Source organism: Lycium barbarum, chromosome 12 (genome assembly GCF_019175385.1).
Source record: "Lycium barbarum isolate Lr01 chromosome 12, ASM1917538v2, whole genome shotgun sequence".
NCBI lineage: Eukaryota > Viridiplantae > Streptophyta > Magnoliopsida > Solanales > Solanaceae > Lycium > Lycium barbarum.
In genome coordinates, this window is record NC_083348.1 from 67,358,455 (window position 1) to 67,381,697 (window position 23,243).

A 23,243-nucleotide genomic window follows, 5' to 3' on the forward strand; every position below is an offset into this window, starting at 1 on the left:
GTCTTTCTTTTCCCAAAAGAGAAAGTGAGGAGTTCTAGAGACAGAGCACACACAGATTACCCTTGTCTTATCTTTAGCACACCACTTGTTGTCATTTGCTGTTGATCTCATATGGACTTGGTCCTCCAGAATTTGTATCCTTTTCATTTATATCATTGATAAGGAGCAAGTATCTATCTGTTGACAAGATAAGATTAGCCATGTTGAACTCCCCGTAGCTGACCCATCTTAGTACACTTGCAATTCAACCCTTCTGCATGGTACGCATATTCAAATCCATGAGAGAGTGTCTTGCCGACTTTTGTTCCCATAAAGAGTGCATTATCTCCTCATGTTACCACTCGACACACTCCCACCTTTCAAGGCCTTGAGTGAGAGAAGATTAACCATTTCTTCAGTTTTGCGCTCAGAGCAGTCATATTCACCACACTTTGTTGACTGTTCCTTTCTCACTCGAGACCTCACCTCCAATTACTTACAGAACTTAGGAACCCAAACCAGTTTGGGTCCCAAGTAATAATAGAAAGGACGAACTAGATATCTCTTTGTCCATGCAGGTAACATTCTCTTTTTTGTTTTAGGACCAGGTCCCTGACGTCTTGGTTTGCTTTCAACGTTCTCTCTGTTTCTCCGTGCCGAATGAGCATTTTCTATACTCAAGTCCCCAAAATGACCAGCATGATCATAATGAGTCCAACTCCATTCTTTAGGTCCAGAGATATATTTCTCTTCCTTGTTATTCTCATCTTCTAATCTTGCCACCAGGGCAAGGTTAGAGTTATATCGTGAATCTTCATTATCAGTGTCCATCATGGATGTCTCCCTTGCATCCCTACCATTTTCAGATTTATTAGAGGAGTCTTTCCAAACAGCTAAAGCTTTCTCAACTAAGGTGTCGACTTTCGTTCTTGAGTTGAGCTTGTCCTCAGGGACCTGTTACTTCTTTTTTTCTTCTTCGACATTTCTACTGCTGCTTCCTAACTTTGACATGCCTTCAGTGATGTGTAACATTTCAAATTCATCTCCACTTGAGTCATTTTTCTCTTCTGATTTAACACCTTTCTTCTTCTTCTTCTTCTTCTTCTTCTTCTTCTTCTTCTTCTTCTTCTTCTTCTTCTTCTTCTTCTTCTTCTTCTTCTTCTTCTTTGCTTCTTGTTTTCTTCATTTTTTCTTTTTAACTCATAGATCTTGAGGTCATTGATTGGTTCATCGAGTGTCAGTTCTACCAAACCCATGGTTTCAAGAATAGTGCAAGCTTTCACTTCCCATGAAATTGGCAGCGCCCACAGCAGTTTGCGGACTAAGAGATGCTCGTCAATGACTTTATCAAGGGAACGAAGCTCCTCAATGATGGAAGAGAATATAGTGTACATATCATGAACAAACTCACATTTCTTCATTTTGAAGAAATTATACTTTGTGGTAAGCGTCTCAATTCTGAGTTGCTTTGTTCTCCCAAATTCTTAATAGACGTTTTTTAGAACATCCCAGATTTCTTTTGCCGTTTTGCAGAAGGCAATGAAATTATACTCTTCTGACCCAAGACTGCGAATAAGGATTTTCTTAGCTTTGATATCCTTTTGTATGGCTTCTTTGTCAGTATCACTGAGTGTTTTCTTTTCTTTTGGATCTGTCTTTTCTTCAGCCTCACAATCCTTGGCAGAAACATGAGGACCGACAAAAATAATATACCACAACTCAAAGTCCTCTGACAAGATAAAATCCCGCATCCTTGCCTTCCACCATTCATAAAATTTTCCATTGAACCTTGGTGGTCTTGTGATAGATTTTCCTCTTGTGATAGATTTTCCTTTTCTCCATGTTTAGTGAACTAGCCATGACGAGGATCCTTTCTAGGTATTACTCTTTTAGAAAGAACCTGCTCTGATACCAATTGATAGAACCTATGAGTTCACCCTTTTTGAGTTCGCCACCTGAAAGTTCACCAAAACAGTCTAAGGGACCTGGTCCCTACGCTGTTTTCACAGATAATGATAGAAAGTAAATAAGGCAAGATATCTATGAGGAAAGCTCTTTGCTCAAGGTATTAAAAACCATGACCTACCCCAGTAGGATTTCCAACTTCACTAAACTGAGCACTGTTCAGATTACAACCTAGGAATTAAGCTCGTAATTCCTCTCCCTTACAATGTCCCTATTGTAAGCAACTCTTGACTACCACTAGCTAAGCAAAACTAATACACCTTGCCTACCTCTAGACAAGTGTACCTCTCAAATCTTAAGTAGGTAAATAGCCTACAAACCACTTCTGAGAATTCAAACTAATACACCTAGACTAACACTAGCCTAGTGTACCACTCAAAGGCTTGTAAAGATAAGCTTCTTAAGAATTCAAGCACCTACAAACAACTTCTTAAAAGAGAAGAGTAGGTTTACAATTTTATAGAACAAAAGACAAAGACTCTCAACAAACTAAGGACTTAAAGCATCTTCAGTGGGGGAACTGGTCCTTCTGATTGTTGGAGCTTTGTTCTTGAGAGCACCTTGAGAGGGGTGGCGGCTGCACTTAAGAGAAATATAATTTTCAACTAATCCCAATATGCTGTAGATATATGAGACCAAGGTAGAGAGCATGTGACCATGGATGGTAACTTCCTAAGAGCTATTAGTTCCTAGCATACATATAGCTGTGCTGCTGCAGCTCTGCCAGAACAGTGCAGCAGCTTTACCAGCTGTCATGTTTCGTATAGTGCCCAGGGGACCTGATCAAGGACCTAGTCCTCGGTGTGTTTGTCAAATCATCAAAACTACAACGTACCATAACTCATCAATCTCTACTGATTGCAAACTTAAGAGGATCTAAAATCCATATTTTGTATCATTTTACCCCTTCAGCATATAACATAAATAAACTTTTCGAGCTCTAGGTTCTAGTTTTCCATCACTTACATGATAATATGCGGGACATCCAAAGATCCTTAAGTACGAGTAATCAGACGGTTTACCTGACCATATCCCAATTCAAGTACTCTGGGTAATTAAAATAAATTATGGGAGGTCAAAAATAAGTTGTCAACACCCCAATTCAAGTCTCTTTCTTCTTCTTCCATATGCAAAGCTCAAAGTACTTTCATGGAGGTCTGAGATTGAACCTCCATTTTTGAGTAGTTGAATCTACTCGAGGTTTTAATCCACGCGATTGTGGATTTCAACACCAACTGTAATTTCCTTGTATATCTCTGCTTGAGTCCGGAATGCCACGTACAAAACCGATTTCCCCTGTTGTAGCATTCCATCAAAGCCATTTGATGTACAAAGTTTATTTTAACTTCTCTTTTTGTCCTTTTGGCGGCACGTGAACCGTACAAAAAGGTCCAACACACCATGATTTAGGACTAGCGATGCATGCGGTTATAGTAGTCTACGTTCAAGCTCGTAAAAGCTGTTCACAATTAGACCATAGCTTTTAGAGGTCGCTATGACCGCCTCCATGCTAAAATCGAAAAGGGAACCCATGGGTTCACACTCTCTGAAGGGTAAACCAAAGTCGTTCCTAGTCAGTTTAATCCACGGGAAATCAGGAACTTCAAACAGCTCATTATGCGACTCTTCTGTCCGAAGAATTGGCATAGCTGAAAGCGACAAAGCTGATGAAAATGAGCTCATGCCGTAATAAACGAGTCTTGGGATACCAAATTTGTTTGCTGAGTCTAAAGTCCAGCCAAGAAAGCCATCAGTGATCATAAAAGTAACTGGTAGAAGAGATTCTAAGGCTTGTTTTAAATACGGTTGCATCAACTTGGTGGCGCTGGCAAAGGGTGGAAAAAGGGACATGGATGGAAGTTTATCAGTGTTCTCGACACCTGATGGAAATGGAATGGATGTTTTGTGGAAAAGAGATGTCGATGATATTGATGTTGGTATCCGAAAGGGAATCGGAGAAAAAATGACGATTTGTAAGAGCAAGGTCGAAGATAGGAATAATATGGCCTTTGGGCATGAAAGGGAACAAAACAACATGAGTATTATTAGAAAGAAGAGAAGCCATATCTTGATGTTTGATTCCTAAATCACTCATAATTATACTGATTACAACAATCAATAAATGGCTAGTATTTGGCCAATCAATATAAGACTATTTATCTTACATGACAACAGGGAGAATTTAATGGAGTAGGACACATGGCGACGCTTGGATTGTCATCTTCAATGGTTCCAGTCAAATGCTTAATTGAGCTATCAGCTAAATTTTCAAACTATAACCAACCCCAATGGACTTTTATGCGATATTTAAAAGGCATAATTTTAGAAATCTTCCCTCGGTTTAAATTCATTAGAATACGTGTATAATATTACGTCTACCTCTCTATTTTATTTTTAGTAACATTTATTTTGATCTATTTATTGTTAATGCAAATATTATAACTTAACTAAATTGACCTTTCGAATATAATCTTATATTAGTTAATTTTGTGCTATGTTTAACAAAAGAATATTCCTTTTCATCCCTAGAATGTTATTTTGCAAACAAAAAAATTGTTATCTTGCTTATTTGCCCTAAATCATGTCGAACTTCACAAAGGGGCTCCGATATCGCAATGTGCTTCTCCATATCAACATAGCTACGCTGTTCACAATTTATAAGCTATGGTCAACCAGCAAGGGCCTCAAATGGCTGTAAAAAGCCATAACAACTTTATTTTTAAAAGATCATATAAATTTCAATCATATTGACTGTGATAGCGCATGACATGAAAAAAGCTATTCCATTGAGTGTGTGAAGAACGCATTTCATGTCTTGGTCTGATTTTATGCACTTTGACTTTTGATTTTACGCATTTTGACTTTTGATTTTACATGAATTTTGCTTCCTCCATTTTTTTTTTTTTTTTGGCTTCCTCCATTTCAAGTAACAGGTGATGGAAATGTTTCCTTTCTTAAATAAATTTATAAAACTAATTAAAAAAGAGTGTATTACAAGGGGCAAACTAGTTAGTTTTTTTTTTTTTTTTTACGTTAATGATAAATATGTTAAAAGAACTGTTTCAAATACATTAAAATAAGAAAGGTTATTGTAAATCATGAGAGAGGTTAGTGTTATGAAGTCAATTTGAGTGAAGATCGCTGAAATTATCCCTATTTAAAATTATACGTAGTTACTTTACTTTTCGAGAGTAACTAGATACGTATGCGGTTTCACTCTTTATTAATCGAAAAAAGCATAAATCCTGGTTCTTAATTTATGAGTAAATCTCACTTTAACTCCCTAACATTTAAGGGTTGAGAAACGATAACCCCTCCACATATTGAATGGGAATAATAACTCCCTTATGTAATATTTTCTGGTGAGATTTTTTTTTTTTGGATAAAGATCTTTTTTTTTTCTTTCTAGAATTAAATTACAAAAATATATAAATCTTATTATTGTACCATTCACCTATTCCATTGAAAATAATGTACTCATATTTTATGAAATTACACGACTTGGAATTATTTGTTAATAAATTTCAAGCTATGAGTTAGTGTTTTTTTAAAGGGTAGCTAAAGGCTAAGTGAACACTTGTTTTGAACCGGAGGGAGTAATTTAAGTTTAAAATTTTCATTTCACTATTAATAAGATGATTTATAGTCATACAGATATTTTATAATTTATTTTAGACCACAAATTTTAATTGTTTTTAAAACTTTGTGTCTAGTCAAAGTTTCCATATCAATTGGGACGGAGAATAGAATTTTACCAAAATTTGTAATTTAGCATAAAACGCACACGTTAAATGAGATTTATATATGCCCTAAATAGAAGTATTGAATGGTTTGAAAGATGTCCTAAATAACTTAGCTCTTGAAGAGAAAACCAACAATTTTTCAAAATTTAGCTCATACAATCTTTTTTCAAAAACTCTAAAACTTTAAACACCAATTATATCCAACCAATTAAAATTAGGGAATAAAGATTTTTGATACAACATTTGTTATTAACATATAGTATGAAAAATTATTGATAAAACAAATGTCACATAACTTGAAATTTATTGACAAATTATTTCAAGTAGTTGTTATATATCCTAAAAGATAAGTACATTATATTCAATGGAATGGGTGAATAGGCCAATAGTAAGAGTTATATATTTTTGTAATTTAATTCTAGAAAGAAAAGAAGAAAAAAAAGAACTTTACTCAACAAAAAAAAATTCTCACCGGAAAATATTACATAAGGGGTTACCATTCCCATTCAATATGTGCAGGGGTATTGTTTCTCAACCCATAAATGTTAGGGGAGGTGAAGTGAGATTGACTCTTAATTTATTGCTATATTCAATTGAACACAATGTGCAATTTAAGAGCCTGTTTGTCCAAGTATCTAAAAACTGTTTATTTTGAGAAGCATTTTGTCAAATTAGCTTTTCAGATAGCAAGTATTTCTAGAAAGAAGGAGTTTGTGTCTGAGCAATTCAATTGATAAGTGGTCTTTCTAGTATTTTGAAATATAGGTTGTGCTAGGCCAATTTTTTAAAAATGCTTCGAGTATCAAATTACGAAGAACGCAGTATTAAGGTTCATTTTAATTTATCTAGATAAATAATTTTAAATAATTCAGTTTTTTTGGTTTTTGGCGAATGAATCCTTTGATTGTTTTGCTGCTCCTTAATGCTTGGTAGATTTGTTGGCTTTGGAGTTGATGCTTGGAGTTTGTGGTTAAGGCTGAATTTATAGGTACACCGAAGAGAAATGTCTTTGGAGTAATTAAGAGTGATAAACCAGTGGCTCTTTTAGCCAGCTGTGTGCCCACTGTATTGCAGCTAGTGGTTTATGTACTCCTCGTGGCCCTTTTGTTTCATTAGAGTCTAGAGATTTATGTAACAATTTTTTTTTTCTTCAGAAAAACGACACAATTGGAAACATATAACAACACTAGTATAATTTGTAACACAAGAACCGCATAAAATAATGAGACTCATATTATTTTTACTAGTGAACTGGGAAAGGCATAGTTATGTGTTTCCTTACCTTCATTTTAGATACATACTGTAATTGAGCCCATAAATATGTATTTCTAAACAAAAGCTAGCCTACTCAGTACTCCCACAAGAAAAATGATACCCTCAAAAGTCAAACCTGTCTTGTTGCAGCTAATTCATGAATAAGCTCATTTAACATTTTCCATGATGATCCACCTTCTTTGACTGCATTAATGGCCGCTTCTCCAATCTCCTCCACTTTCTTCCTTGCCTCTTTACCTTTCTCTCCTTCCATCAACTCCCTTATCGGCTTTTCCAAACCTTCACACTTGACGAACCCTCTCACTGATCCATCACACGTCTCAACTCTTAGCCCAATCTTGATTTCCTCCACCACCATTCTTGCATTTAGGTGTTGCTCTGCCATCATTGGCCATGCCACTATTGGCACCTTTGCACATATGCTCTCTATCACTGAATTCCAACCACAGTGGCTTAGAAAAGCTTGAACGCTCCCGTGGTTCAAGATTTCTCTTTGATCAACCCACTCTGTCACCACTAGTCCCCTGGTTTTCACTCTGTTTTCGAACCCCTCATTGACATCATCTATACTTTTTCTGACTACCCACAAAAAGTTCACTTCCGATTTCTCTAACCCATTTGTAATTTCCCTATATTGTTCAAAAGATATTTCCGCTTGGGTCCCAAATGCCACGTATAAAACTGATTTTCCCTGTTCTAGCATCCCGTCAAGCCATTTGATGTATGAAGGTTTGTCTAACCTTTTCTGTTGTTCTTTTGGCGGCTCGTGAACTGCACAAAAAGGTCCAACGCACCATAATTTAGGAGTAGAGATGCGGTTACAGTGTTCTACATAAACAGATTCGAGCTCGTAAAAGCTGTTAACAAGTAGACCATAGCTTTTAGAAGTCGATATGGCTGCCCCCATGGTAAAATCGAAAAAGGGACCCTTTGGCTCAGGGTCTCTAAAGTGTAAATCAAAGTCATTCCTAGTCAGTTTAATCCACGGGAAATCAGGAACTTCAAACAGCTCATCATCCGACAATTGTGTCTGAACAATTGGCATAGCTGAAAGCGACAAAGCTGATGAAAATGAGTTCATGCCGTAATAAACGAGTCTTGGGATACCAAATTTGTTTGCTGAGTCTAAAGTCCAGCCAAGAAAGCCATCAGTGATCATAAAAGTAACTGGCAGAAGAGATTCTAAGGCTTGTTCAAAATGGGGTTGCATTAACTTGGTGGCGTTGGCAAAGAGTGGAAAAAGGGACATGGATGGAAGTTTATCAGTACTTTCAACACCTGGTGGAATTCCTTCGATGTTTTCAGGAAATGGGATTTCGATGATATTGATGTTGGTGTCCGAAAGGGATTTGGAGAAAAAAGGATGATTTACAGGTGTAGTGAAGATGGTGATGGAAATGTTGCGATTGAGAAGAAGGCGTGCAAGGTCAAAGATAGGAATTGTGTGGCCTTTGGACATGAAAGGAAACAAAACAACATGGATACAAGTAGTAGGAGGAGAAGCCATTTCTCTGCACTCTTCTCCTAGGATGGTTGATGTGTTTGAGACTTTAGGATCGGTGTGTGCATAAATAAGTTCGCTCTCGACACTACTTAAATAAACACAAAGTTTAAAAACAGAAAGAAAGAATTTTATGATTTGTATGTGATTATAAATAATTTCATTAAAGATAAAATGAAAAATTTAAAATTAAATTATTTTTAGCTATAGAAAGGTCACATTTTTTTGGAATATGCTACCAAAAAAAAAAGTATGATACTCTATAAATTAAGACAGAGGGGTAATATACTCTAAGGGGTAGTTTGGTAGAAGGTATAAGCTGGGATATCCCAGCACTAATTTTTATACCATGTTAAATTTATACCTTGTATCAAATATGGTACAAAAATTAGTGTTGGATATCCCAGCTTATACCTTCTTATCTCACTTATACTGAGATTATTTTATGCCATCTTTTAGATGATATAAAATAATCCCAATAGATGGGATAAATTAGTTTCGGGATTATAATCTCGGGATAATTTCGACTATCTACCAAACAACCCCTAATTGTCTCATTTTATGTGATAGTGTTTGACTAATATGTATATTTTTATTTTTTAAAAAGACGTTTAAATATATGTTCTAAACATGTCATAAACTAAAATTTGTACACGTTGCTTCCAAATATAGAAGAATGCCATTATTTTGGGTATAAATCAAAAAGAAAAATATGTCAAAGTGTACCGACAACTAAAGGTGGCAACCGGTTCCAACCGGAACCGGCCGGTTCCGGTTTACCGGTTTTAAACCTCAAACCGGAATCGGTCCGGTTCGGAGTGGTTAAAATCTTTTTTTTTGTTTTTTGTATTATATATATATATTTATATTATAGTATTTATTTGTATATTGTAGCTATATTTTCATATGTTATACAACTTTATAATTAAAGTTTAAATATTTACTGACTAACAGCCTAACAGCAAGTCAGCAATACAGAATAGTGCTTTTCGTATACATATATATGTATAACTTACATATACATATATATATGTATAACTTTGTCACGACCCAACCCCGTAGGCTGTGACTAGTGCCCGATCTGGGTACCCGATCTGGGTACCCGAACCCATCTATCAAATATTATCTCAAATTCTATCAACTCATTCTAGTATATGGCGGAAGCCGACAAGGCTTTATTTCAAATTTAGGTAATTTCCAGAAAAATTTCGGCAGAGTTTCCTTTGTTTTACGGACTATCCAATATACCCTGCACGCAGAAAATACCAACAAAAGCCACACAGGGCTAACCAAGCAATATATAAACATATGCGGACCGGCCGCCTCGGCGTATAGGATCGCCCAAACAACATATGCGGACCGGCCGCCTCGGCGTATGGGATCGCCCAAACGACATGTACATACATCCATACAGAAAGACTTTAACCCACAAACATGTCCACAGACCTCTAAACAGACCAACAGAATCATATGACGGGACAGGGCCCCGCCGTACCCATGAACGAATATATACAAATGCACTAATAAATATATATACCAAAAGTATAAGCTCCGGAAAGAGAGGAGCACTCCGAATAGCAGAAAGGGTGTCCTAAACAGGTGGATCACCAGGCTATGCGTCTGTACCTGCGGGCATGAAACGCAGCCCTCGGAGAAGGGGGTCAGTACGAAATATGTACTGAGTATGCAAAACAGAAGGTACAGAAATAAATCTGAATAATAATCGAATCAGATATATAGAAAATAATACATATCAAAATGTTTATTTCCAAAGTATAAATTATGCATAGGGCACTGGAAAATGTGGTCGCCCGCCTGTCGATGGCGCCACAACACAGCATAACACCAGAAAGTTTCAAATCTCCGAATCCCCGTCACACATCACAACACAGCATAACGCCAAACACAGCATAACGCCAAACATAAGTGGAACCCGGCCCTCGAGCGAGGAGCACGGTGAACCATAAACACAGCATAACACCGGAATGTATCAAAAAGCGCACGACAACAGAACCGGCCCGGGAACCGGCGAACGATATCATAGTAGGCACGAGCGGAGTAGTGAGGAATCATATGCATAAAATCATTATTATAAATCCGAAGGATAAGTAAAATAGTCATATTCGAAATCGGAATAATAATTATCACTTTTTGATTCAAAGTTGTCGAATTTACATAAAGGGCGTCGCGGGACCCACGGACGAGTATAGACCCGAACTGAGCCCGCCTATGAAAAACATACCCATTATACATCAAGCAAACTCCTATAAAAATTATTGGAGCGATCCGAGCCTCTATGCGAAAAATATGGCATTCAGAGATTACAAAATTCCTTAAAGTGAACATTTTCTATGCGAATTTCGGAAAGCGATTACTTCAAATACATCATGGTTCATATTTCATAAAAACATACATAAGAGTGCCAAAGAATATATATATGGATCATAACATGTTCGGATCTCGAATTTGGAATTCCCTTAAAGCTCTAATCTAGCCTATGTGAAACTAAGGCATGCCAAAAGAAGGAAGGTTGCTTTACATACCTCGTACGCACTTCCAAAATAGCCAATCTAAAGTAAATTTCCAATCTACGCCTCGGGCTCCCCAAGGTCTACAAATACGCCAACGAATACCAAACATTAGTTAAGGGCACTTGAGCCATTCTTTCCAACTAATCATTAAATTCTACAGAAAATTCGGCAGCACTTCCCCTATAAATAGGCCATCCCGAGAATTTATCTCGCTCAAAATCAACAACAACAACCACAATAACCAACCTAGCAACATCAATAATCAATTCGAAAGGCAAAACAACATTAATAGCTCTCTTTTACATCTTTCAACAACTTTCCAAATATTCGTTTCAATGGCTTACTTTCAAGCCACAATATCGTTCGTACATTCGATTATTAACCCAAATCCATACTAACAACATTCTAAACAATTCACATAATTTTTCCAACAAGCCAAGAATTTTTCTCTATGTTGCCCGAAAACAGTCCCCTTAGCCGAGCAACCCCTTTTTTTTTTTTTTTTTTTTTTTTCACTTTCCTCATTTTCAAGTCATGTTTTGTATCACAATCCACTATAGAACGATATGATTTTCATAAAATATACAACTTACGTCAAACGCACAACTAACCTCAAAACAGCCCACAAATTCTCAACATCAATCTTGAGTTATTAATTGCTCATTTCCAACTAAAATTCATAACAACGACAACTAAAACGTTAAGCGATACTAATGCGATCTTCGACATATTATACGACCCACATTCGTCCACACTACACATACATATATATTAATGGTTCTCATATATAAGGATTGCATTCAATGCACAAAGTTCTCCAAATCAGTCCGCACATTTACCATATCAATTTCGGGGTATTTAACTCTCATTTCCAACACAAAAGTCATCACAACAACCATTTCGACGCTAAGCGATATTAATTCATTCTTTGCTACAAATTGGAGGCCATATACACGGCTACATACCCACCTATATACATACATCGATAGTTCTCATTCATTTCTTCACCCTACAACAATCAACATACTAAATAGAGTTAATTCTTCACTTAGTCACAACACCCATTTACACAACTTCACACACCATACACGACCCAACTTCCAACATACTACATTTCATGATTTTTCATCCATATTGACATACTATAATATGCATACAACATTTATAACTCAAAAACAAGATTAGATCTCACCTTTCTTCTTCAATCCACCAATAGGCTAGGGTTTGCAAATCTCTTAAATGAAAGACTTGATCACTCCAACAATGCTTCCAAGTTACTTAGGGACCTCTAATTAGTTGATTTGTACCCAAGAAATATTTTTAGAGGGGCTTGATTTGGATTTGGTTTTCCATGGTCTTGGCCGTGAGCCATGGTTTTGGTTCCTCAACTTCTTGCTTTATTTTCTAAGTGTGGGAATGTGAAATGAGAGAAAGATGACTAAGTGGTCATCTTTTAAGTCCCCTTAAAATATCTCTTATTGTCTTTGGGCCCACACATGTGTTGGACCAATTAAAATTGGCCACAACAATGTGTGGGGACCACTTCAATCCACACATCTTCCTTTTTTTTTTTTTTGCAAGAGTTTTAATTTCCAAATTTATGAATTATGGTCCCAATTTTTCCTAAGTGTTCAAGCTAACAATTTCATACACAACTTATGTCTCAAAATAAAATCAAAGGTCAAAAGTCCCGACTTCAAATCCCGGAATAGTCTTGGCCTTAATTTATCATAGTTAATCCGGGTTGTCCCAATGTATAAAAATACGGGACGTAACAAACTTAATATATATATATATACTAAATATATGTATAACTTAATATATATACTATATATACTTATATATATGTACTATATACTCTATATACTTATATATATGTATAACTTAATATATATACTATATATATGTATATATATGTATAACTTAATATATATACTATACATACTTATATATATGTACTATATACTATATATACTTATATATATATGTATAACTTATTATATATACTATATATATGTCTAACTTAATATATATACTAAATATATGTATAACTTAATATATATACTATATATATGTATATATATGTACTATATACTATATATACTTATATATATGTATAACTTAATATATATACTATATATATGTATATATATGTACTATATACTATATATACTTATATATATGTATAACTTAATATATATACTATATATACATATCTACTATATATACTATATATACTTAATATATCTACTATATATACTTATATACTATATATACTTATATATGTGTATAACTTATATATATGTACTATATACTATATATACTTAATATATATACTATATATACTTATATGTACTATATATACTTACTTATATACTTTAGTTTTTTTTTTTTTAATTTTTTACCGGTTAAACCGGTTTAACCGGTCCGGTTCCGGTTTTACCGGTTCCGATTTCCAAAATATTGGAACCGGACCGGTAAATCATTAAACGGTTAACCGGAACCGGTTAACCGGTTCTACCGGTTCCGGTTTAACCGATCCGGTTACCGGTTAAAACCGGTAAGGCCAAACCGGTTGCCACCTCTACCGACAACGTATACGATTTGAATTCTTGCAGGGAAATGGACGAGTTCGAGGAGACGGATTTGGACCACTGATGTCCCATTATATGCTGACGTGAAATGCCAACCCCAAAAATTTATATTTATAGGCTATGGTCAACCAGCAAGGCCCTCGAATGGCTGTAAAAAGCATAACAACTTTAGTAGGCGTTTGGCCACACATGTCAAAAATAAATTCGTTTTTTTTTTTGAATTTTTGAAGTTGGAGTTCTGTTTGGTCATAGTTTTTGAAATTATAATTTTTGGTGAAATTTAATTGTAAAAAAGTGAAAAAAGTAATTTTTTTTTAAAAAAATAATTTTTTTGAGTTTTTAATATTCCCGAATACAACTTCAAGTTGTATTCGGAAAATTTATGACCAAATGTCCAAAAGTGAAAAAGTGAAAAAAAAAATCGGAAAAAGATTGAATAATTTTTATGGCCGAACGCACCTTAGTTTCCAGAAATCATAAATTTCGACTGTGATAGCGCATGTCATGGAAAAAAGCGCTATTCCATCGAGTGTGCGAAGAACACATTTCATGTCTTGGTCTGATGTTATGCATTTTGACTTTTGATTTTACATGAAATTTGCTTCCTCCAACTTTTATGTGCTTCCTCCATTTCAAGTAACAGGTGATGTCAATGTTTTATTTCTTCTTAAATAACTATATATTTATAAAACTAATTAAAGAAGAGAATATTACAAAGGGCAAACTAGTCATATTATTTTGTTTACATTAATGATAAATATGTTAAAAGAATTGTTACAAATACATTAAATAAGAGAGGTTAGCGTAATATTGTAAATCACGGAAGATGTTAGTTCGGTTCGATTCGGTTTTTTGAAGTTTGGTTCAATTCGATTTCGATTTTTCTAATTCGGTTTTCTGCTTATAAAAATAGTTAGAAGTCCAAGATAAAAACAGTTAGAAGTAATCACTTCTTACTTCCAATTTAAAACGCATTGTATCTTTTCTAAAATTATTTATGCTAAGATTAGACCATATTAAGCAGCTATATTCAAGTTTGATGCTAATCACCTTCAATACCCTTGTAGAGGAGGAGATATACCACCAAATGATGTGCTTCTTTTGGGACTAGATTAGTCTTAAGCAAGCCTTCACAAAGCAAGTGAATTTAAATTAAGATGACTCAATCTAATGCCTCGGTAATTTTGGTGGCATGTTGGATGAAAAATTGGCCCCTTCCACTATATACACTATACAGTATATTTAATAATTCAATTTTCACATGAACTTATAAGAGATCTAAACAAGCCTTAAACAAAATTAGTAGCTTAAAGCCTTAAACTTAAACAAGCAGCAGCAGCAGCCTTAAACTTAAGCAAAATCAGTAGCTTATGGCTGCTGCCATAAACAATCAATAGCAGCAGCAGCAAAACATGAAAACAATTTCGGTTGTAAAAATCATGTTGTAAAATTTCGATTTAACCGAAATACCGAAGAACTGGTGATTCCAAACCGAACATCGAATTTGTTATTAAAAAAAAAACTGAAACCGAATTAATTCGGTTCGGTCCGATTTTTCTATTTTCGGTGTTTATGCCCACCCCTACGTAAATATATATTTCTAAACAAAAGCTATCCTACTCAGTACTCCCACAAGAAAAATGCTACTCTCAAAAGTTAAACCTGTCTTGTTGCAGTTAATTCATGAATAAGCTCATTTAACATTTTCCATGATGATCCACCTTCTTTGACTGCATTAATGGCCGCTTCTCCAATCTCCTCCACTTTCTTCCTTGCCTCTTTACCTTTCTCTCCTTCCATCAACTCCCTTATCGGTTTTTCCAAACCTTCACACTTGACGAACCCTCTCACTGATCCATCACACGTCTCAACTCTTAGCCCAATCTTGATTTCCTCCACCACCATTCTTGCATTTAGGTGTTGCTCTGCCATCATTGGCCATGCCACTATTGGCACCTTTGCACATATGCTCTCTATCACTGAATTCCAACCACAGTGGCTTAGAAAAACTTGAACGCTCCCGTGGTTCAAGATTTCTCTTTGATCAACCCACTCTGTCACCACTAGTCCCCTGGTTTTCACTCTGTTTTCGAACCCCTCATTGACATCATCTATACTTTTCCTGACTACCCACAAAAAGTTAACTTCAGATTTCTCCAACCCCATTGTAATTTCCTTGTATTGTTCAGGAGATATCTCTGCTTGGGTCCCGAATGCCACGTACAAAACTGATTTCCCCTGTTCTAGCATATCGTCAAGCCATTTGATGTAGGAAGGTTTCTCTAACCTTTCCTGTTGTTCTTTTGGCGGCTCGTAAACCGCACAAAATGGTCCAACGCACCATAATTTAGGAGTAGAGATGCGGTTACAGTGGTCTACATAAACAGATTCGAGCTCGTAAAAGCTGTTAACAAGTAGACCATAGCTTTTAGAAGTCGATATGACTAACCTCATGGTAAAATCGAAAAAGGGACCCTTTGGCTCAGGGTCTCTGAAGTGTAAATCAAAGTCATTCCTAGTCAGTTTAATCCACGGGAAATCAGGAACTTCAAACAGCTCATCATCCGACAATTGTGTCTGAAGAATTGGCATAAATGAACGCGACAAAGCTGATGAAAATGAGCTCATGCCGTTAGATACGAGTCTGGGTATCCCAAATTTGTTTGCAGAGTCTAAAGTCCAGCCAAGAAAGCCATCAGTGATCATAAAACTAACTGGTAGAAGAGACTCTAAGGCTAGTTCGAAATGGGGTTGCATTAACGTGGTGGCGTTGGCAAAGAGTGGAAAAAGGGACATTGATGGGAGTTTATCAGTACTTTCGACACCTGGTGGAATTCCTTCGATGTTTTCAGGAAATGGGATTTCGATGATATTAATGTTGGTGTCCGAAAGGGATTTGGAGAAGAAAGGACGATTTACAGGTGTAGTGAAGATGGTGATAGAAATGTTGCGATTGAGAAGAAGGCGGGCAAGGTCAAAGATAGGAATTGTGTGGCCTTTGGACATGAAAGGAAACAAAACAACATGGATACAAGTAGTAGGAGGAGAAGCCATTTCTCTGCACTCTTCTCCTAGGATGGTTGATGTGTTTGAGACTTTGGTATCGTCGTGCGCAAAGTTAAGTTCGCTCTTACACTATTTAAATGGACACTACTTAAGAAAGAAAGCATTTTATGATTTATGGTTTAAAATAAATTTTAAATATTTATATGTGATTATAAATCATTTCATCAGATAAAATAAAAAAATTTAAGTTAAATTATTTTTAATCATAGAAAGGTCACATTTTTTTGGAATATACTACAAAAAGAAGTATGATACTCTATATAAATTAAGAAAGAGGAGTAATATACTCTAATTGTCTCATTTTATGTAATAGTGCTTGACTAATACAGATATTTTAAAAAAAAAAAAAACGTTTAAATATATGTTCTAAACATGTCATAAACTAAAATTTGTACAATACATTGTTTTCAAATATAGAAGAATGTTATTCTTTTGTATATAAATTAAAATTTCTTGATTTCTTACAATTTGAATAGAAAAAAATATTTTTTTCAGATCTCTTATGTGTAAAAAATGAAAATTTCTTATAAAAATGTTATAAAACTAAAAAAATTTGTAAATGGCCAAAAATCTATTTCTCCGGTCACCTAAAAATGGTTCCTGGTACGACTCTATTAAATAATGAGAACTTGACAGTAACTATACAACATTAAAAGTGACTTTACATGTTTTTAGCATAAATGTTAATATATCAATTAGTAGTCAAAAGCAATCCCCCTTTTTTCTCTCAACTAATTCCATATAGATATCTGACATAAATAAACCTCCCTATTTTCTCAACCAATTCCTCAAAAACGCTCTAGTAGCTGTCTCATAACTATTATTTTCTTTCTTTCTAATCTATTTGTTTCTTATATTCTTTTTATATTATCAAAATTCTCTTTTTCTTTTTCTTTCCTTCCAGTGTCTTTGTTTTCCCTATATTAGCAATTTTTGTAAAATTCAACTTTGGATATTACACATTATTTTGACATATTTTATATTTGGTTAGTGGTGCTTATGTATTTTCTATTTTAAAGGTATATACAAGAAACCATATATTAGCGGTAGGGGTGGGCACAGTTTGGGCCAACCCGAAATCCAAATTGAAGTCCGAATTTTTTAAATATTTGGTTTGGATATTTGGATTATGGATTGGATTTCGGGTTTTATTTTTAAAATTTATGGATTTCAGATTGGATATGGATTTAGTACTACGGATTTTTGGATATCCGAAAATCCGAAATTTTTATACCTTATATCTTGCCCTACCTATATCATATGTGTCCAGTACTAATAAGTCTAGTTTCTAAAGGTCCAATGAATTAGTACCTAAGACCCTACCTATTAAACTATTAAGTCCAATATACAATTCTCTACTAAATCAAATATAATATAGGGTTTTCTTACTTCTCATGTCTCAAAAGTCTCACGTTAGTGTGACCACGGTAGAGTTCGTTGTTATTTTTCCAGATGACTACTTAGAATTTATTTTGTTAATTTCCATAGATTTTATTTTGTTCATTTCCACTTTTCCAGAATGCTTTTGTTTGGTATGAATTTATTATGTTGGACATGACTTGGATTTGTTAATCCTAATTTGAACGGGAAGGCTTTTTTTACTCAGCAATTAAGATTTAGATTTACCTCTGTGAAACTAACACATGAATTTCGTTCATAATAAGTTTTCCTTAAGTCTCAAGAGTCAAATCCGAAAATCCGAAATATCCAAACCGAATAATCCGAAACCGAACTTAAAATATCCAATCCAATCCGAACTTATTTGGATTGGATTCGGACTGTAATTTCTTCAATCCGAAAACCGAATATCCAAACCGAAAATTTCATATCCAATCTGATGGCCCGAACGCCCACACCTAATTAGCGGTATTATCAAATATACTGCACATATTTAAATAGTATGTATGATATATATTTAGTTTAGTTAAATGTATTATATTATATATATACAATTCATATATTTTGCACAATATACGTATAAATAGTACATGTGTTATATTAATGGAATATTTACATCATATAAAGCAATAATAATATATATTATAGTTGAAAAATGTTAAAGATATATTTTACACAAAAAGTTGTCCAGCATAAAAATATTCAAAGAATTTTTTTTTATCACAAATTCCCTTGGTGGTGCAACCTCATTAAATAGGGGAGGATCTTTAAAATATTATTCCTTGCATAATATTTAAAATATTTGAGTAAATGTTTATTTAGAGATAGAAAAGAGTAAATGCAGTAAAAACGCATTTAACGGAATCGAATCCTTTTTTTTCTTCAAAATGCTAGATTTATTACAAAATTTGCTATATTTATAATGTTTGAAAAGATATGTGATTCTTGTATTTATTTCTTACTAACATCTAATGAGTAAAAATCTCTTAAATGTGATAGTGGAGAGGTCCATTTTCATTTAACTTGCACGCAATAAATGGAGAGGTCCTTTTTCACTAAAGAAGAGTTCTTTTGCAGTAGCTGCCACTTCGATAGTTCGATGCCTTATTCATTTGGTATTAGGTTGCGTCCTTAACTTTCCCTTTTATGATCTTAATATACTTTAATAGTTTTATTTGCTGACAAGTGTAAAATATATTTGCATAGCTAATTTATTTAAATGTTACAAATAATTGTGCATTAAAATTATTGATTGGTAATCGTAAAAATAGTAAAAGTAATAGCCGATTTAATTACAGTGATAATACAAAAGTTATCTACACTATTAGTATATAGTCGAAATTGGGCTCCTAGTCATCTGAATTAGCTTACATGAATAAATTGATTATGAGACTGCTTAGCATAAGCTGTGTAACGATTTTAAAAGACAGTTAAGATCTGAGTCAATTTCCTAGATGACCATTCAAGTTTGGAGAATTACCTTCAAATATCATTTTTGTTTCTTTTAGGATAACAAAGTCACTTAACTATCACTATTTTTCTCAAAATATACTAAACATCTCAAAAGCTCTCTTCTCTTCTAGTTGACATGCCATGTCATTAAAGTCCGGTTTTTTAATAATAGATCTATTTAACTCATCAAACCCATTTAACTAAATTCATATTTTATATCTAATTAAGTATGATCCAGTTTTTTCTTTTTCAATTTAAAAAAGTCATGTGGCTTATTATGATTGACCGCATATATTATTTGATTTTAAAAAACCAACCCACTCGCTTTTTACAAATTTGCTGACCCATTTCTTTTTAACCTTACCTTTTATTAAATATATATTTTTTTCTTTACTAGATAGTTACTTTGTTTCTTCTTCTTTTGTTTCCAATGCGATAGAAGATGTATATACTTATGTGTTTACCCAAATAGTAGTTATTACTTTGTTTCTTTTTCTTTTTTTCTAAATCCATAGGGTACCGTAATTATAGTAAAAGATTTTTTTTTTCAATGAAATAGAAGATGTACGGAATAACTGCCAAATTTTGTGTGTGTAATTCAACAATCTTTTTAACAAATTCTATATGATTAAACCGGTAAGAGGGTTTTGGAAAAAATATGATATTTAAAAATATTTGAATTTAAACTACTTAAATTTTAATTTTAATTGAAAGATAATATATTTGAATTAAGATAAAAGAATCTTAATTTGAAAAAGTGGCTTAATAGAAAGTACGGTTTAATTCAATTGTTGCTTTTATACGGGTCATATTTGATTGATTATGAAATATGAATTTGATTAAATGAGTTTGATGAGTAAAATATGTATATTAGTCAAACAATTGACTTTAATGATATGGCATGCCAACTAAGAGAGAAGAACACTTTTGAGGTGTTTAGTATATTTTGAAGAAAATAGTGATAGCTGAGTGATTTTGTTGTCCTAAAAGAAACAAAAATAATATTTTAAGGCAATTCTCCAAACTTGGGTAATGATTTAGAAAATTAACTCTTCAGATTTCAATGTAATAATTACATGAGTTATCGTTTGGAAAGAACAAATGATTGACCAAACATTCGCCAATCATCATAAACAACAATTCGTACATGCATATACAGAGTTAATTCCCGAAAAGGTCGCTAATATTTTGACAATTGCCTCCTAATATCACTTTTGTTTCTTTTAATACTAGAGTATCACTCAACTATTACTATTTTCCTCAAATACTAAAAAATTACAAAACCTCATTCTCTCCTAATTGACATGTCATGTCACATTAAAATTTTATTTTTAATAATAAACTTATGAAATACTTTCAAAGACCTCCCTCCAAATTTGTCTTTATAACACTTAATTCCTTTTACACTAGCCTCCCTTATTTTGATTCTTTTGTAACCAAACTAATTTTATACACTAAACATTATTTATGTTCCTAATATACCCTTTTGTAACCCAATTTATAATGTTTAAACTTTTGATAATAATAGCTTCTCATTGATCGTAAGATTTTTCCTAATTTATAACTATCTAATTTTGATAGGTAAAGTGCTGGTTTTTTGTTTGTTTGTTGCGCTTGAAAATTTTAATCTCAAGCGCTAAAACATGAAATTCAACAGCTGTGATACGAAAATTGATTCAAAAAGCTTGGGCTTCATATTGCTTCTTTGATTATTTTTAAAGTCTCACATTGTATATACAATTTCCAACCCTTTTTCGTAGATGTATTTATGCTCCTTCTACAAAAAAATAATAATTAGTTTACAGCTTATTGCAATTATACAACTATAAGAATTTAAAAAAAATGGATTATTCATCTCACCCTCTAAATAGTAAAAGCAAGATGTGCTCATTTTAGCCTAAATATTGTTATTAATGTTCTGATTATAAGAACAAAGAGAAATATGACCGAAACATTAGAATTTAGGATTTGTCATAGTGATATTACATTAACACTAGAATTTAGGATTTCTTATTTAGATATAAGATAGTTTTTAGCCCAATAATTTTAAATTTTTAGCCTAACTATTAATATAATAATCCTAACAATTTTAGGGGAGAGAACTGTCATGAAATATTGTTCCCATAATTAAGTTATAAAAGGTTCAATTTGGAATATATAGATGTTTTATTATTTAAACAAGTTTTGTTACAAAAATCGAAATAAGGGAGGTTAGTGTAAATATCTCAAACCACAAGGGAACTAAGTGTTATTAAGACAAACTTGGAGGGATGTCTTTGAAATTATTTTATAAATTTATTAATAAAAAAAAATTAATGTGACATAACATGCTAACTAGGAGAGAAGAAGAGTTTTGTAATGTTTAGTATTTAAAAAAAAAAAAATGGTGATGATTGAGTGATATTCTAATTCTAAAAAAAAAACAAAAATAATATTATGAGGCAATTGTCAAAATTAGAATGACCTTTTAGGGAATTAACTCTGCATAAACAACACTTAGTACTTGCATCTCACTTGAATTAGATGACAGAATAAATGTCAATTCCAGAAAACATACATAAAGTTACTCTACAGCGAAATTAAAAATATAAGCAAATTATTAGTAACACTTTATGATGGAAAGTCGAAACTATTCATGATAATAACACGTCTCTTTTCATAAATTAAGTAATGATAGATTTATCTTCAAACTAGCTTCTCGACACGTGCGTTGTATGTATATGTCAAGTCCAGTAATATACCATTTTATTGAATTATATTATATTAATATTGTTAAAACAAATTGCTTAATTAATTATACATAAAACATAAGTACAACATTGTGAATGGTCAATGATTTCTCAGCTAATCTAAATTAGTAAAAGTATTAAACTCAGGAACCTAACAAAAATAATTTGAAATAGACTACTATTTAGAATATTTTTTTAAAATAAAACATTCTTGTGTTGGCAGTCGTTGTTAGTGTTTTAGTTTGTATATTTAAATAATTTCGATTAGTAAAAACCAAAAGCATTACCAATCGTGTGAGCAATTAATTAATTCAAATACCCTACTGGCAGAAAAGGAAACAAATATGTATTGGATATGACGTAATATTAAATTTATAAGGAAAAGAATAACAATTTTCAGAATGAATGTTCGTTTCAAGCAAATACCGAATTTAAACCAAATAGTTATTCCATTATCGAGTAAACCTCCCCATACCTTTTGGTGAGTGGTGACAGATGAGTATATGCATGTGATGTCAGTATTTACCAACAAAAACAGCCATACCAGCAAATTAATTCTAGAAACTAAAGTTAGAAATCATAGCTCTACATTGTAACTTGTGGACACTGCTCCTTCGGTGATTAAATCAAAATTCAATCAATTGGCAGCGTAGTTTTATAAGAGCTCAAAGTGCAGCGTAATCATATAATGCAAGTAAATCATTATCACTTCATTATGACTTGAATATAATTCAATTGACTAAATACAAAATAGAACCATGTCAATCAACTTATCCATAATTGTAGTTCATCAATTGGTTTGATCTGTTTTCCAAAATTGTCTTATTGTTCCTCGTCACGCCCTATTTATTGCCATCTCCTTCAAAATCACCTTTCAATTTCCTTTTTTTTAATCCAATTTTCTTACAAAGATTCTCATTACTTTATTTCATATAAAATCCACAAAAAAGAAAGTATAGAGGCTAACAAACTATATTACAATAATCCTTCCCAAAAATGAGATTATATAA

General features: G+C 33.3%; 2 protein-coding genes and 1 pseudogene across 2 annotated transcripts; all 3 read right to left on the reverse strand.

Moving 5' to 3' along the window:
• Nucleotides 1–2,095: 2,095 nt before the first annotated feature.
• Nucleotides 2,096–5,563, reverse strand: LOC132622996 (UDP-glycosyltransferase 90A1-like; annotated as a pseudogene).
• Nucleotides 5,564–6,902: 1,339 nt separating this feature from the next.
• LOC132621897 (UDP-glycosyltransferase 90A1-like) lies at nt 6,903–8,546 on the reverse strand. Its single transcript, XM_060336369.1, has one exon. It carries the CDS (start codon nt 8,467–8,469, stop codon nt 7,072–7,074), a length of 1,398 nt encoding a protein of 465 aa, XP_060192352.1. The 5' UTR covers nt 8,470–8,546; the 3' UTR covers nt 6,903–7,071.
• A 6,526-nt stretch (nt 8,547–15,072) lies between these two features.
• On the reverse strand, nt 15,073–16,749 carry LOC132622473 (UDP-glycosyltransferase 90A1-like). Its single transcript, XM_060337083.1, has one exon. The coding sequence runs from the start codon at nt 16,640–16,642 to the stop codon at nt 15,245–15,247; it is 1,398 nt and encodes a 465-aa protein (XP_060193066.1). The 5' UTR covers nt 16,643–16,749; the 3' UTR covers nt 15,073–15,244.
• Between the last annotated feature and the right edge of the window lie 6,494 nt (nt 16,750–23,243).